Source organism: Panthera onca, chromosome B3, assembly GCF_046562875.1.
Source record: "Panthera onca isolate mPanOnc1 chromosome B3, mPanOnc1 haplotype 2, whole genome shotgun sequence".
Classification (NCBI taxonomy): Eukaryota; Metazoa; Chordata; class Mammalia; order Carnivora; family Felidae; genus Panthera; species Panthera onca.
In genome coordinates this window covers 11,013,792-11,031,548 of record NC_138344.1, presented here as the reverse complement: position 1 = coordinate 11,031,548, position 17,757 = coordinate 11,013,792, and the positions used below count along the sequence as shown (strand labels likewise).

General features: G+C 48.5%; 1 protein-coding gene across 3 annotated transcripts in view; it reads right to left on the bottom strand.

Annotated features, from left to right (window-relative positions):
• Positions 1–17,757, bottom strand: part of SLCO3A1 (solute carrier organic anion transporter family member 3A1) — a 310,384-nt gene that overhangs the window by 38,123 nt on the left and 254,504 nt on the right. For all 3 annotated transcript variants that reach the window (XM_060617729.3, XM_060617728.3, XM_060617730.3), the window contains exons 5-7: positions 16,049–16,213; positions 10,864–11,062; positions 8,497–8,635 (exon numbers count right to left, since the gene is read on the bottom strand). In XM_060617729.3, coding sequence (XP_060473712.1) covers positions 8,497–8,635; positions 10,864–11,062; positions 16,049–16,213 — 503 coding nt within the window. The remainder of the gene's footprint in view (positions 1–8,496; positions 8,636–10,863; positions 11,063–16,048; positions 16,214–17,757) is intronic.

The following is a 17,757-nucleotide window of genomic DNA, read 5'->3' as shown; positions in this document are numbered from 1 at the left end:
GTCTTCCCGGCTCACCAACCTAGGGGAAGGAGTTACATTCTCTGTCTGGCGCCACATATTGGGGCGGGAGGTGGGAGCAGGACCTGGCTTTCTTGGAAATAAGTGCATCCTGACATAGCATGTTGATAACCAGACGACCACTGTGCTCGCACAGGAGGCCAGGCAAAGCTTTGGAACCAGCGGTGACCCAGAGGACAGAAGGGGACTCGCTTGTAAATTCTATAAGAACTTATCCTACAGACAGATGGGCCCGCGCACAACATGACGTAAGTACAATGTGAGCCACAACACTGTTTGCAAGACCCAAAGTTATGCAGCGATCTGAACACCCAACACAGGGGCTGGTTAAACAGGTTCCTACGGATCCAGGCAAGGAAAGACCACGTAGCCGTAAGAAAAAAAAAAAAAAAAAAAAAGATACAAGAGTGTTCTTCCCGTATGGATATGGAAAGAACACCAATATAAATTATTAACCATAAAAAACCCACAAACAACGAGGTATGGAATCAGAAAGACCTTGGATATGCGTTAAAATCCAGAAGGAGACACAAGAAACTAATCATAGTAATTACCTACTTGGCAGAGCAGTGGGTTGGAAAATAGGTGAACAGGAGACAGAGTGCAAAGGAGAGATACCACTCCCTCTTTTTTATATTTTTTGACTTCTGAACAATACAAATACATCATCTATCAAAAAAAATGAAGAACTCCAGAGCATTAGAAAATAAAGAAGAAATCAATGAAGAGTAGTCACTGAAAATCGGACTCCTATTCCACATTCAGTCATTAATTTAGACTGAGAAATGTTTCCATTCACATATAATGATGGGGATAAATAATTGCAATAAAGCTGGAGACCATGAAAATAGAAAAATTACTCTTTAGAATCTCGGATTAATTTTCTATTGACGAAGGAAATCAGAAGCATGCTATTTTTGATGGCTCCTATTATAAGGAAAAAAAAAAAAGACTTATCTGCAATGTTTCGAAAATACCAGCAAATGAAGTTGTTTGTGTTTGCTTCTTGGATCAATTAATTGCACAAATAAAACTGATTTCTAGGTTGAAAGATGACTTTTGCGAGGGGACAGGTATGGGGGTGATGAAGTGATTTATACTGAGAGCCTGCTGTGAAACGTGGAAAGGTAGAGAGTTACTCCCCCAAATTCTGGAATATTCTTTCTGGTTTTCTTTCTGTAATGTATTCAGTTACGAGGCAGAAATGGCCATTTCTATTAAAACTCGGGCTCCAGTCCTGTGCTTTAAAGGAGAGTTTGTCACAGAGAATGCTAGGACGCACAGTGCTCTGTCCCGCTTCTGTCTGTGAGACCTCTGATCCCTTGTCATCACATCCTGATAAGGGGACGGCAGAGGGCTGCCATACCACCACGAAACACTGGGACCTTTTCCTTCCAGTGACAACGCGCTCCTGTGCGTCCTAGACACTTAACAGTTCCTTTCATGATTCGACGAAGTTCCTCAGACACCCTCCTGTCGTTTATTACTGTCCTTTGGTAGCTTGGACTCTCTTCACCTCATTGGCCCAACCCAAGCTGGCATTTTTAGGTAACGGCCTCAACGCTCATCACAACGTGCAGGACAACCCACGTGCCTAGAGGCAAAGGGGATATTGAAAAACTGCAAGAAGAAATAGACTCTCTTGTTCCCTTTCAGGGTCACTGGCTGAAGGATAATGGCCAGGGAGAAAAATTCTCAGATGAAAGCAAGACCTCCGTCCACCTTTCGCTCCCATCACTGGTAACACAGGAGCCAGAGCACATCCGGGCAGAGCCTTAATTATCTCCTGCAGAAAGGGGAGGAAAGGGCTGGTCTTCGGGGAGCAGCAAGGCCCACGCTTTGCTCCAGCCACCTCGGGAAGGAAGCGTGGGCAGGACACAGAAGGGGAAGGATGTGGCTGCTGCTAGGAGTGAGCATCACGTCCCTGAGTCTCTCCCTCTTGTTCTCTCTCCTGCAAACGGGATCTGTCCCCATATCGCAGAGTCTAGGCCTTCCCATCAGCCCCGCACTCACACACAGTCCATGCTGGAATATCCTTCCGGGCCTCTCCACCACCTGATACCCACTCCTCCTACACGAGAAGCCTCCCCTGCCGCTATTCCTCCTCTGGGGGGAAAACATCTGCACCCCTCCCCTCGCAGCTCCACCCGCCCTGAAGCAATCCCTGCGTGAGCGGGTTTACACTCTGGGTTTCCTGATCTCTCCATGTGTCTGTGTCTTCCTCTTATGGGCACGTAACCACCCATCCTTTACTGTCAGGTTATTATCTTTTCATAAAAAAAAAAAAAAAAAAAAAAAGTTTTGTTTCCTTATTGAAAAAAGGATACGTGCTCATTTTGGATCATTTAGGAGTTTGCAGAAAATGTGAAGGAAACATGAAAATTAATGCTTCAGTCTCTAGCCAGAGGTAATGTGCTATGAGCAGCTGGGTGTACATCTTCTGTATAGATCTTTCCACGTAAAGATATACAAGTGTTTAGATTTTTTTCTTTTCTTTACTAAAAGGGATCATAATCGGGTATATTGTTTTATAATATGCTCGTTTCGCTTAATAGGTTAGCTGTCGCTCGTGGGTGTTCCTTTGTACAGAATTCTATCTGTACGTTGTATCTCAGCTCACAGTAAACATGAGCTCCTACCTTTCTAGCTCTGTATTTCTTTTCTTTTTTTTTAATTTAAAATTGTTTATTTTTTTTAATGTTTAATTATATTAGAGAGACAGAGTGTCAGCAGGGGGAGGGGCAGAGAGGGAGACACAGAATCCGAAGCAGGCTCCAGGCTCCGAGCTGTCAGCACAGAACCCAACGTGGGGCTTGAACCCACGAACCATGAGATCATGACCTGAGCCGAGTTGGATGCTTAACCAACTGAGCCACCCAAGTGCCCCTAAAATTTTTTTAAATATTTTTGAGAGAGGGAGAGAGACAGACAGACAGACATGGAGAGGGAGGGAGGGAGGGAGAGGATGAACAGGGGTGGGGCTGAAGAGAGGGAGACACAGAATCTGAAGCAGGTTCCAGACTGTCAGCACAGAGGCTGATGTAGAACTTGAACCCATGAACCACAGATCATGACCTGAGCCAAAGTTGGATGCTTAACCGACTGAGCCACCCAGGTGCCCCTATCTATTTAAGTAGTTTCTATACCCAACGTGGGGGCTCGAAATCCCAACCCCGAGATCAAAAGTTACACGCCTTTCCACTGAGCCTGCCAGGTGCCCCCCAGTTCTCTATTTCTAGTGCCTAGTTCAGGCCCTGAGATACAGTAGGGGTTCAGGTGGCAATGCCCTAGCTGGGCTTTATTTCAGAACAGTCACATCTTCTGACAAGCCATCGCCTGAACGAGTACACACTTTTAAATCAGTTCTGACAAACGGGGCCAGGCTCTATGAGAGGGCTTGCAAACTCCACACCTCTGAGGGCAAGACAGGAAACAGGTAAGAAAACTGGCACAGGTGTAAGGGGTAGCCAGTGGTGGGGACTACGGCTAAGAGGAGATCAAATGCCTTGTTTGTGGGTTTGACCATTTCTCAGCTCCAGCCCGTCGCTGCCCTGCGAGGGCGCCAGGGCCAAGTCAGCTCTCGTCCAACTTTTACAGAGAGGCCAGGAACCCAGATCTATGTAGGAAATGCGCAGGCCATTTAAAGCTTGCTTCAGGACACAGTAAGCACATCCGTAGGGCAGAGAGGGTGTATAAGCAATCGGTTCGTTTCTTCTGCACTTCGCAGACACAGCACCTCCAGTCTCCAGTTCAGTTTCCTGAGTGCCTGACCACACAAAGGTGAGAAGGGAAAGGACGTCAAAGGCTGGATGTTCAGCGTCAGCTCGGACACTGTTTCTCGAAAGATAAAAACTTAGGAACCCATCCCTTCTCCTGGAGTAGTGGTTCTCAACTGTGGGGGATCCTGCCCCCAACCACAACCTGTAGAAGTATCTGGAGACATTGGCGGTTTCACAAATGGGCGGGCATTGCCAGTGGCATCTGGTGGGTAGAGCTCAGAGATGCTGCTGAAGACAGACACAGCCCCAAATGTCAGCAATGCCAAGCTGGAGATGCTCTGTAGGGGGCACAGTGGTTCTCAACCTCTGTTACATTCCAGAAACATTTGGTGTGGGGCGGGGGGAGGGTGCTTTCAAAAGATACAGATACCTGGGTCCTATCCCACAGTAAGGAAATCAGACTTTCTAAGGATGAGGCTCAGGCCTCATAGTTTAAAAGCTCTCAAGTAATCCTAATAGGCAGGCAGGGCTGAGATCCACAACGGTCAACAACAAACTGCCTGCGTGCATCCGTAATGGGTCTCCCGCCCTTCCCCTCCCCTCCACCCTTCCACAGAACTGGCTCCAGGCTCTTCTCAAATAGGTGCTCGACACATATCCATTGCCTGAATGGGGGGGGGGGGGGGTTGTCTGAATGGGGGGGGCATAGATTAGTCATCTCTCATTAGTCGCCTACAAACTGCTGTGCTGGACCTGTATTGACTTCCAACGTTCTACTGGTGGCTGATACAAGCCTTTTTGTTTGTTTGTTTTAGTCGATTATTCAGTACATCAAAAGGATACAACTTCCAGCAGTCAGTCAGCAGCATACCAACACACTTTCTGTTGGAATAATTACTTCTGAGAGCGAAAGGTACAGGAACAATCTGGGCAATATATCCATGCCAAAGGAAGCTTACAAAATTAACTCGCAATCTTTTTTGTCACCCCTCCCAGTCGTATGCAAGGAGACAAATTAGAAATTGTGCAGTCAATGCGATCCTGGAAACTTTCATTGCTGTCACTCAAGGAGATAGGCAATAAGAAAATAAAATACAAAACCCAAGCCAGGGCGTCAAGGGAAGTCTAACATCAGCAAACCACTAATGCCAACCAGATTTCCCTATAATCAGAATTATGTGACTGGTGACGTATTCACATTTAATAGAGTTATGGGAAATTTTCACAGGTTCTGATGGAAGTTGTAAGTGGGCGAGACATGAACAAGGACTGGAGCTTTAGTGTTAAAATCTGCATTGGCCAACCTACTGGCCTGCCAAATGCTATTCAAGGAAGTAGTATTCTCACCCATGGCTTCCTGGGGACAGCACGGGGCCTCCAGCCAGGTGTTCAGGAAGCCTGGGGCCTTTATCCAGAGCCATGGCTGGCACTGGAAATGCAAGGGTCCACAAGAAAACCCCAACCCCATTGCTGGACACTGGAGCCCAGTGAGGGAGATGCGGAGTCAATAAGCTGTTCTTGGGGACTGGGGAGGGAGGGTCTGACCTTGCAGGACAGAGCAGGTGCCGGAGGACTCTGCAGGACGAGGTTCTAATGCAGCCCTGGAAGAAGTAATAAGTGGGGAGGAGGCTTCTCAGCTGCAGAAAAAGAACTACTGTGCATCTGAAGGGCTTAAGGGAAGACTCTCCTTGAGAAAAGGAGCAGCATGTGCAAAGGCCCGGAGGTATAAAAGGAGCAGCACGTGACAAGACCTGGAGGTAAGGGAGAGCTGGGTGTGTCAGAGGAACCCCATGAAGTTCAACATAATAAGTCGTTCTTCAACAGGTGGGAGAAGTGGGGAGGTTGAGGCTGCAGAGGCAGCAGGGCCAGCCTGTGAAGGCAATGTCCTGACTATGGAGCGCATGAGTGAAGTCCTTTCAAGGAAGAAGAAGGTAAGCATCCTCAAGAGGTCAGTCGCAGAGTCAGAGGAAGACACTGGGTTTGGGGTCAGACCAATCCACATTCCAGCGCCACCACCACCATGCTCTGCGCGAGCCGGGGCAAGTGACTAGTTTGTCATCAGGAGTGAAAATAACACCTCCCTCCCCAGGTTGCCGGGAGGATCGACGGGAAAACGCACACAGGGCCGGGGGTGCAGGGGTAAGAATGGCTGCGCTCACACCTGGAAAGCTAGAGGACTCCAGCAGACGGTGAAGGAATAATAAGGAAAAAGGGAAATTGGGAAGACGGATGAGGAAGGCTTCAGCTTGCGGAAGAGCTTTTTTGAGAGCTTGGAGGCCAAGAATGGGGAACGAAGGAGGGAGCGAATGTACCAGGAATATAATCCACCATTTGGCATTTCCCCAAAATACTGCAGCAGAGATTTAGAAGATTGAAATTGCTTTCTGCTCATTTTTGGATGGTGGCCTGAGATTTCTTTGGCTCCAGGCCAAGCCGTCCTGGACCATGAGTGACATGTGGAAGGCCTGTTGCCTGGCCCACGCAGGCTCTTGAAAATGTTTGCTGCTGTTGCGACCTCTACAGTTAGGGTTGTTTTTAAGGCTGGGTCGTCACAAGGGCCCCTTTCCGGGATAGGCGTGACCTCATCGACCTGTTGACAGCCAGGACGTCCTGAGATCTGCCTCCATGGAGGAGAAATGTGACTCCCACCGGGTCCTGGGGCCCGGGGCTACCTCAATCTCTCACTTGTAATCGCGGGAGGAGAACCTCTCTGATTTGCCTGCACCCCAGCAGATGATAGGAGGCCTTAGGAGGCCTCCAGCAATGTGAGGAAAAGGCAGGTGTCTGGAGAAGGAACAGTATATCCAGAGGGAATCAGAGAAGCTCACTATCCAATAACTGCATTCTACACATTCCTGTTTCAGCAGCTGCAAAGACTCACTGGCCGGCGAGGCTCTTATTCAGGAAGACTCGTACATGCAAGATCAAGGGATATGCAATTTTTAAGACAATTTTTTTTTTTTTGGCTGTCAGAGAATGCTGTGGAATAGAGAGACCTGTTTGGTCTCAGGATACCAGCCTATACTGAGTCAATTTAATTCCTAAAGCAGGACAAGAACCAAAACTGATTTATATAACTTTTTGGCTGTTAAAATGTTAATAAAATTGTTGTCATGAAAAAGAATAGCTTATACTTTTATTTTAACCATTCACAAGGCCCCATCCCATTCTAAAATTCGTTTCCAGTCACATAAAGAAATTGCTTTATCATCTAATTAAAAAAAAAAAATCAGTTTCTCTCCACCAGCACCACTACCACCATCCCCCCACCATCGGGATTTATTTTCTCAATAGAAAAATGTTAATAACTGGCCAGGAATCTAAATGTTAAAAGCAAAGAAAAATGAAATCTTTGGAGATGAAAATAAGTGATCGATTTCTCTTCCTTCAGAGAAATTGCTGCCTCTAAAAGATACAGAATGTGAGCAGGACAAGAAACAAATAATTCCAACTCTGAATTCCTCTAAAGCAGTCACCTAGCCTTTTTCTTATCTTTCTCTTCACCTATGCATTCCTTAACATTTACAGAGCACTCCTGGATGACAGCCCTCACTCAGGAAACTCACAGATCACAGCAGACGACAAATACGCTTAGCAGATCACTGCAGTGAAATGAGAGAGAAGCCTTCAGGAGAGACAGATCAGAGAACCACAGAGGCAAGAACATCAAAGCTAAAGAAGAGAAGGGATGTTTTCACAGAGAAGGGGGAATTCGAGTAGGGTACCGACAGTTGAGTAGGAGTTGTCCAAATGGGGAGAGAAGTGTGAAAAGGCATACACGTTGTGTGGGGGAAGCTGAATACCACAAACTAAAAGGAAATAGAGCTAGAGAGAATGGCTGAGAACAGACTTGCGCTGAAGGCACATACAAAGCCAGTTCAGTGCCTAGATCTTATCTCATAGGTGACAGGGTAGCATTAGACAGGGTCCTCTGCAGTGTTGCAGACATCATTTCGGCTGCAGTGTAGAAGATGGGCCAGAAGGGGGCCACCCTGAGCTGTGGGGACAGTTGGGCAACTGCCACACTGGTCCAAGGGAGAGACCAGGAGGGCTGGCACCAGGGCAGTGGTGATGTGGATGCAGAAGACAGGCAGGTGTATAAGCATGACTTGGTGACCAGTCAGTCCCTTAGCATCAGGTTTTCAAGCAGAGAACATGGAAAACGGCAGGCTGATAGCCAATTGGAAAATTCATACTGACAAGGGGGGAAAACAAAAAACAGTTTAGTGTGGGGCGGGGGATGGGTAAAAGTGGGAGGTACCTAGTTGAGAATAATAAGGCAAAGGAAACAGAAAAGGAAGAGGTTGAATTAGTGTCAGATAGTCTCAGGTTTAGAAGAAGACTTCTCTGATAAATGGTATTCTAGCCTTCCTTTACATACTTCTGTTGATGGGGAGCTCATTACCGGTAGAGTCAGGCTATTCCACTGACATCCTTTGTGTCTTGAACCATAATCTTTTTCTCTGGCTCCATATGTACAGCTTCCTTTGAATTTTTTTCTTTTTAACTTTTGGTTGCTCCGTGACACTTTCTGGAAACCTACTTGATTTAGCAGGAAGGCCTGAAAGACCCGGCAGTCTACCCACTCTGCTGAGGATCCTCCACTGGACTGCGGTAGAGTCGGAAACAGTCACAGGGCAGGAACACAAAGTATAGAACACATGTGGTGGCCCACTGCTGACCTTGACCGTGGGTTTTAAACTACTCTGTCTGCCCGCGTCCCCTGCCCCATCCCCTCCGGTTAGAAAATCACCAATACCGTGCTGTTGCAGCCAGCGAAGCAGGCAGACAGGTAGGTGATGCCATCTGCCCCACACACGGGAGTGAAGGAATCGGTTTGGCATTCACAATTTTTATTGCAGGGTGAGTAGGGGTCCAGGGCCACGCCAGGCGCTGAGCTGGAAAAGAACCGAAAGATGGAATCCATCAAAGGAAGGTCAATTTCGATTGGATCGCTCCGCCCTCTGCTGTGATGAGTCACCTGGCACCCCTGCCGTCTCCTCCTCGGATCTCCCCCTCCCTGTCCCACAAGGACCGGCCTGGCGCCTCTGCTGAGAGGCCGCGCACGCGCAGAAGCAACGGTGCCAGGCTGCGCGCTTCCTCTGCCCGGAGGCGGAAGAAGCCTCTTCTCATCATTTGCACCAACGTGCCCTCTGGGCTCAGCTCCGGGCCACCTCCTCCAGGATGCTGCTCATGATTGCTGCAGCTCAGCCCGTTCCTCCTTCCCTGACCCAGCAACTCCTCCTGGCAGAGCTGAACACAGACTTCTCCCTTCCTCGGGGCAGTCCTGGTCTCTGTTTTGTCCCTCCCCAGCAGGCAGTAGGCCTCACGACGCTTAACACCACCTCAACTAGACTGGCTTCCATAACTATCGTCTGTGTGATTCAACTTCCTGAGAAAAAGAACACGAGTTATTTTAAATTTCCTTTTGTACCATTAAAGGCACAATTACCCAGAGCCTGCAAACTGCAAAGAGGAAAAGGGCGGAGTGGGCGTTGTGAGCTCCGAAAGAGAGGCAGGCTCTCCTTCCAGCCCCGTTATTTTCAGCTGAGCCTCCCAGGGTTCAAGAACGCTTCATAGTAATGACAATGATGGTGATATCTGACAATTTATGTGGCAGGCACTATTCACGGTACTGCACGGATTATATTTCACTTATTCTCTGTGTAACCCCATGGGGTTGATAAGAGAGAAACTGAGGCACAACCAGGCTGAGTCGCCTGCCCAAACATACCCACCTTGTACATGGGAAAGGGGGAGGGGGTTCTGGAGCTCTACCAATCTGGGGAGAGTTAGCAGTTGGACCATAGTCCCTGAGCCTTTTTTTTTTTTCTTTTTTTAATGAAGAAGAACTTCATTATCGTAAGACCCTATGCTTTGAACCGCTACAAGTTTACTACTTGAGAGCTGGCACAGTTTAAGGCTGGCAGTCGTTCTCTCCAAAAGCTGTTATTCATGGTATGCACAAACCAGAAGGTGCCACATTTGGGAGGGGGAGGAACCGGGGCTGGGGTGGGGGCAGAAGTGGCCACGGTGGTGGAAAAGGGGACGGAGGGGCACACAAATGCGTGGACTATGCATGAATATACAGACAGCTGCCTTCACCTGTGTTCCCACATTCAGCCTGCTTGACCCTGCGGGTGCCTATACCTTCTAGATACAGGACTATAGGAGAAAGCCTGATGGCCTGCTTGGAGGAGGAGGAACTGGTATCCTGCAGGCCAACTCTGCTGCACCCTTGGTGCTCCAGGCTGATCCCCAAGCAGCTTCCAAGTCTCACACAGAAAGGGGGACAGCTGTGGATGCTGGACTCTTCCTAATTCCCTCTGGGGCAATTCTAGTTGGACTCTAGGTCAAAGCCTTGGGATAATAACTAGAAAAAAAAGTGTCCCATGAGAACTAACTTCCTTCACTTCTCCCTCTTTTATTCCCCACCTCCTTTGCCCTCCCATACTTATCAATACCTACTGTGGATGAGACCCTATAATTACTATGGGAGCCTAATGACAGCTCCTGAAAATTTCAGGAATGGTTGTAATCTATTCTGTCTTTCCTTTTAGGCTGAACTTTTTAAAGTTTTTATCTATCTATCTATCTATCTATCTATCTATCTATCTATCTATCTAGAGAGCAGGTGGGGAAGGGATAGAGAAAGAGGGAGAGAGAGAAGTCTCAAGCAGGCCCTGCACTGATAACACAGAGCCTGACAAGGTACGAACCCACGAACAGTGAGATCACGACGTGAGCCGAAATGAAGACTTGGATGCTTAACTGACTGAGCCACCCAGGAGCCCCTAAGATGAATTTTAAAATAAAATTTCTCTGTGTTATCTTTAATTATTCCTAAGGTCAAATGCTAAAAATGGTAACAGGAGTACTGTGGGGAGTGAATGTAGGACGATTTCCCCCCGTGTGTTCCTGGCCGTCTCGGGAGACAGCTGTTGAGTGGAATGGCCTTGCACCCTCTACCCATGAGGTCCACGTTGATTCTCCGGCACTGGGAGGAAGATAGAGAGGCATCATCGAACCCTCCATTCATGGTCACCAGAGACAAAGCTGGCTCTGTTACCCTACCATGGCATCCCCTGGGCAGGCAGGGGCGGAAACAGACATTTGTGGGACTTACGTGTTTCCATAGGGAACAGTAACCCCAGCCACAGGGCCCGTGTCACAGCCCAGGAAGAGGAAGGAAACATAGCAAGCTGTGGACACCAGGTTGACGAGCATGGCCATCCGAATGGCCCCGAGGGCGGAAAGACTGAGCTTCTTTACCAGGAGACCACCCAAGAAGATCCCCAGACAGGCACATGGGATTGCAGTCATCCCTGGAGAAAAACAGAGGAGCAGAAACTGTTAGCAGGGAAACCGGGACTAGTCAATACAACAGATGAGTGCCAGGCTGGGGGCTGAACCCTGTCCAACCTGAATTCCCAGGGATACCACGACTGCACCCCTTTCTCCATGCTGCCCTCCACCCCCAGGTCTCCACAAAGGGCCTTATTTCTGGCCTCAGGGAGCTCACAGAAAACTGGGGGAGACACACTCTGTTATTAGGGGTCCAAATACCTACACCTATCATGCTAAGTGAGGTACCCTCATGGGAAAGACATGGCTGGCATGGGAACAGCCAAGAGACAAAGACAGACAGACTTGGAACACATGTTTCAGGGATGTAAAGATCACGGAGCACTAATGTGCTCTCTGTGCATTTTGAGATGATGTGGGAAAAGGGGACTCAAGATCATTTGGGGGTTTTCTCTCTTTTTCTCATTAGTCAAGGAGGTCTTCATGGAAAGGCCTGGCAGTGTGTAAACAAAGGTCCTAGGACTCACCGGCCCATGCAGGTGGCCTTTTAACCAGCTCCCAGACCTCTCCGGAAGTAGCATCAATCAAATCGTTTTGTTAATTCTTGGTGAGTAATTGGCATAAAATTTCCCCCCTGTCTTATAAACGGAGCTATCTGCAAGGCAACAGGACCATAAACCTGTTATTTCTGATTCTCAGAGGCTCATGGAATTTTAGAAGGGCCGAAGGGTCCTAGAGTTCCAATCTCCTGTTTGGTCTTTGCTTTGTTCTGATTTGCTTCATCTAAAACTCAGCTTTAAATTAGCCGTGTGTCATTTATTCACCATGTAGATAGTACATGGCCAATTTCCCAGGGCAGGCTGCCTCCTTCTTGCCAATCAACAGACCTCTAGGTCAATCGACTACACCAACCAGCTGGTATGTGCTAAAAGAATGCAAATTAATTTTAATATTAGGGTAAGAAAAACATAATCAGGAAGGCTGAGCTCTGCAAGAAAATAGCTCAAGTCACATTTAAATGAAACAAAGATCTCTGTGTTACCTGATGCTCTTGGAATGTCTACTTGGTTTTCCCTTGTTCTTGACGTAGAAACGACCTTCACGACCTACCCCCAAGTGCCTCTCTCTGCTCACCCCATGCCCACTGTTCCTCCTTTCCCTCCCCGGGATGGACCAAGCCCATTCAGGTCCCCCCAGGCTTTACACTTGCTGATCCCCCTCCTGGAACATTCTTGCACTATGTCTCCACTTGGCTGGCCCCGTACTCCCTTCAGAGATGCCTTCCCAGCTCACACCATCTAGAGTGGTCCTACACTCCACCCAGGGGCCTCCCTATCATTCCTCACCCCCATTTTATTGTCTTCATGGCTCTCCCCACTGTCTGAAGCTGCCTCATTCCTTTTTAGTTCTCTTGTTTCTTGTTCACTCTCCCCCTCCCCAGACGAAGCTTCCCTGAGCCCAAGAACCTTTTCCATCCCGCTCAGTCCACATGGTTCTGTGTGCCTAGCACAGAGCGGGGCGCTGAGGCTCATTTTCAGGATGCGTGGGAAGGTGAGCAGGTTGGATCTGTGTGAATGAACACTGGGAGGACATGCCCACGCCCAGAGAGCAGGCATGTGCTTTGTTTCATTTCCTAGCAGAGACCGCAGGGAGCATCACCTGGTGATGATGGTAACTATGGCAATAACAGGCTTTCGGCGCCTTTTCTCCCAGCCATCATCAGCCTTCTCTCTTCCTCCCTGATGTGTGTGCCGCCTTAGCATTCAGTTATCAGAACTTCCCCGAAACTATCCTCATTACGTTAACCTACGCAGATTGAGTCCTTTTTACCTTCATGCATAAATCCATGCCATCAGCGCCTTAATCATCTATGTAGCTCTTTTCGGGACTCTGTCCCATTTGTTGATGGCTTCAAGGCTGGCACAGAGCCACGCACGAAGGCCCAGGGATGACTGCTTGGGCCCTATCCCCTGGGTCTGTAGGAACCAAGCACTTTCTGATGAGAGCCTTGCCTGGTGCTCCCAGTATTTCGCTCTGTCCCCACCGCCCGCCCTCCAGGGTCCATGCTGATTAAAGTGAGGCCCCGAGCAGGACACAGGGAGAGGGCACACATGCTGTGTGGACTGTCAGACAGACGGACTGACAGATGGGCCAGCAGGTGGCCTCTCCGCAAGGTCCTCCCCTGCCAGGCCCTCTGACAGACAGAGTCACTGGGAAAGAAACAGGTGCAAGAAGGCGAGATTGTTGTTTTGACCTTCTGCCCTGAAGACTATTGATTTGTTTGTCAATAGAAACCTTAGGAGTCTATTCTGAAATAAAACATAGCCCCCCGCGCCACGCGGAAGCAACCAAGCAAATGCAATCAGCACGTAAGAACAGCAGCACAGGAATGAGGAAGAAATGGAGAAACTGGCTGCCGGAGGGCGAAACCAGAGACACCCCAGGTTATAACGAAAAAGTTATGACTTTAATTATAAAAGAAACCCGTTTTACCTATCTCTGTCAGACAGGAACTAAAGGGCTGCCTGCATTTTGCTAATACTTCTTGGAAGTGACACTCAACACAGAAGTGGATGGTAAAGCGTTATTAGTAAAAAAATAAAAAAGAAAAGAAAAGAAAAAAGAAAAAGAGAAAGAAAGAAAGAAGGCTTGTGCAACCCTAGCAGCTCCCAAGGAGACGTGCTATGACCCAGCTGCATTATCATAGTATGTTTTTAATTTTTTTTTTTAATTGAGATACATCATGTGCTGGGAAGTACACAAAGCTTACGGGAACAGCCAATCAATTCCTGCATCTGTATACACCCCTATAACCACGGCTCCAATCAAGCTTAGAACATTTCCAGCAGCCCAGGAAGGTTCCCTGGTGGCTGCTCTCCCCCTCCTCCTGGAAAGACAGTACCCATCATCAAGGCCTCCATCATTTTAATTAACTTCTCCTCTTTTGAACTCATATAAACATGTACTCTTTTGTGCCTGATGTCTTTCAACTCTGTCAGATTCACCCACACGGAGACAGGTATGAAAAGGCTTGCTTTCTCATGCTGTGTGAAGACTGCACGAGCATTCCATAATTTATTTACCCATTCTCCTGTCGACAGACATCTGGGCTGAATCCAGTTGGGGCTATTATGCACAAGGAGGCTCTGAACGCTGTCACATACGCGTATCTAAACGAACGGATTTCAACATTCATTTCTGGTGGGAACATGCCCAGAAGTAGAACGGATGGATCCCAGCATAAACGCTGGCTTTACCAGGCACTGCCCAGGAGCTGTCCCAAGCGCTCCCACCTTTGGGCACTGCTAACAGCCGCACGCGAGAGTTCCAGTTGCTCCACATCCTCACCAACATTCGGTGCTATCAGTCCGTGGTATCTCAGTGTGGTTATGTGTTTTCCTGATGACTCGTGACGGGTTAGCGGCTTTGCATTTGTTTATTGGCCGTTATGCAAAGACACAGGAAGCGCTGAAGAAGACCATTCCCCTCAGCAGATGATCTGACGCCCCTACTTACCAGAGAAGGTCATTCGTGTGGCCGCAGATCTCTGTCAGATGCAGGGCTGTCCCAGCCGGATTCTCAGTGGCCACACTCATGCTTCTCTCCTCTGCACTTGTAGGACGGATGAGCCTTTCTGTCGAGGGCTGTCCATCCACACCCTGCTCTTTCCGCAAATCCCCTCGTGCTGGCTCTTTCCCCTACGCTTAGCAACCTGCTCACCTTTCCAACCTTTCCAGCAATGCAGCATCTCCACCTATCCCCTGGACCCCGACACACACGGCCCGCCTGCTGGGGCCACTCTCCTCTGCTCTACACCTGAGCTTCGGGAAAGTGTCCTACAGTCACAGACTACGCCGTCCCTCTGTGTGGGCTACTCTCCACACAGCGCACAGGCTCCCCGCTTTGCCACTTCTCGGACACAGCTCTGACACAGGTGGAAGGGCGTCCTGGTTGTTGCAACTAATGGGAGGAAGCTAACAGCTTCCTTCTTGGAATCATCTCTTCCTGGACTCTCATGCCCTGTGGATTTCTCTCGAACTCCCCCACAGATGCCACTGTTCCCTCACGGTTGGTCTCTCACCCTTTTCCTCTAATTCTCCACCTTCTCATCACGTAACGTTCACTCCCGTGTCCTCCATCCATACACCGATGCTCCCAAACCTCTCTGCCTCACCCAAGTCTCCTTCCGGATCCCCCGCCGAGTCCAGGAGGCCACGTGGATACACCACGGGCATCTCGCGCTCAGGAACTTCAAAAGCGATCCCATCGTCTTCCCCACGGATCTGATTCTTTGAGGTTTCCAGGTTTCACAAATGGTACCACCAGCTGTCCGAGCCAGACCCCTGGAGTCCTTAACTCTCCCGTCTCCCTGGTCAGTTGCGAGGAGGCCACTTTCCTAGCTCCCCCTTAGTAATGCTCTTCCCCTGAGGGCAAATTGGTTTTCCTTACCATGCCAACTCCAAACAGTGGAACGGATGCCTGTAGACTACTACTGAGAAGGATGGGAAGGCCATGCTGGCTCCTGGGGAGAAGGAGTACCATGATCCATAAATTATGTCTGCCACGGGCAGGGGTCAGGAAAGGAGTGCATGGCCTCCAACCTCTGTATTTGCTGACTGCGGGTTTCATGCTGCCAGAAATACTCTTACTTTTTTTACGTACCTGACCGAAGCCTGCTAGCCTTTCAGGATACGTCTTTATTCCCCTCTCCCTTCCTTCCCTCGTCTCCTCAGTTCTGCAGTTCGCACCCATCTACTGATCTCCTGGCCTGTCACAAGGCTTCTTACATACAATTTATATTCTAGGTCTTTATCATATCCTTTTGGCAAATCTGAGCCCAAGAGTATACTTTGAAATGCCTTCTGCACACAGAGTCCCTGAATACTGCTGCTAAAGGAACAGCAGAGCCTGGGCTCTTTCTTTGGGGGGCCTCGGTAGACCCTGAGGGTGTTACACGCAGGACGGCAGCCCTCTGCCCTCCCCGGGGGACGGAGAGGCGGACTCACCGAGCAGCTGGTTGGCAGAAGAGGTGGTAAGGTTAAACTGCTGCTCTAGGTACTTCCCCAAGAAGGCGGCAAAGCCAGCCACTACTGCAATCTCCATGCAGGCAGCCAGGACGATGCAGGTGAACACGGGGTTGGACAGCAGGTGCTTGGTGACCTTCGGGATCACTGCAGGGAGAGACAAGCAGAGAGCCATGGTCACGCACTGCACTCCCAGGTCTTCTGCCCCCCTGGGTCCCTTCTTGACACGCTTTTGTGTATCTCAGTAAACAGCCCGGGGCGTCGCCCAGTAGCTCAGGCTGAAACCTAGCGATGGGAAGTCACCCACAACTGTGAAGAGTCTGGCTTCAAAATACAGGCTGATATTTAGCCATTTAAACTGAGAATGAATGCAACGAGGGAAACGATATCACACCTTTTCTTGGTTTACTGGAAATGGTAAGATATTTTATAAGCGATGACAAATTACTTCCATTTCCCCGCCCTGCCAAAAAAAGAGTTTGGGGTTTGTTTCTCAAAGGAAAAAATAGAATTTAATTATAAATTATAAATTGTAAATGTTGTAACTACATCAGTATATATAAGCATATTTATCAATAGACCTAGGATAAATATTTGTGACTATATATGTATGTTAAGAAAATATGTTCAATCTTGGGGCGCCTGGGTGGCTCAGTTGGTTGAGTGTCCGACACTTGATTTTAGCTCAGGTCAGGATCTCACAGTCATGAGATCAAGCCCTGCATCAGGCTCTGTGCTGAGCATGGAGCCTGCTTGGGATGTGCTCTCTCTCTCTCTCTCCCCTGCTCACTCTCCCTCTAAAAAACAAAATAATGCATACATACATACATACGTGTGTACATATATATATATACGTGTGTATATATATATATATATATATATATATATATATATATATATATACACACACACACACATATATACATACATACATATGCTGAGTCAAACCCCACCTCTTCTCAACACGTCTATGGCCAACTCCTTGGAAAAAGTTTCCATGAGTTCTCACATCGGGGAGTCCCAGAGCAACCCAACTAGGGTAGGGTCAAGACCAGTTGAGTCTTGACTTTTGATCTGAAATAATCATTCCCTAAACTGTGGCCAGTGGGATCAACTCAAATTACCATCCTGCTCAAAACTTCTGCTTAGCAATCGGATGACACTTCCTACCACACCCCTTTCTCCCTCCAGTCCAGTCTGTCTGCTCCCACTCTTTCCGATCCCAAGCAGGCCCTCCCCACCTAAGGCTATGCACTAGGGGCTCCTCCCTCTCCGGAGATGCTCTGCCCCAGATCTTTGCTACATTTGTTCCTTCACCCTCAGGTGGTCTTTTCTCATCATCCAGTCCCACTCAGAAGAAGCTGCCTGCCCAGCCTGGTGCCCGGGGCTCAGGTGAGAACCGACGGCAGGCAAAAGCACTTGGTGACTTGTGCACCGTATTAAGCACCACCAGAGTCAGAAGGCAGGTCTTATTGAGGTTATACATTTCAGTCTTATTTTATTATACTCTATATTTCTCAAAGCAGGTGGTTTCATAAACCACTTAAGATTCCGCACTTATACTGGTGCTTTAAAAAAATGTGCGATTTGTTGTTGTTCTTGTTGTGTTTTTAATTCTTTGAATGCAACCACATTATTTGGATCATTGCCAGCAAGTAGAATCCTTGGTGTTTGGTGTTCCACCAGATCCC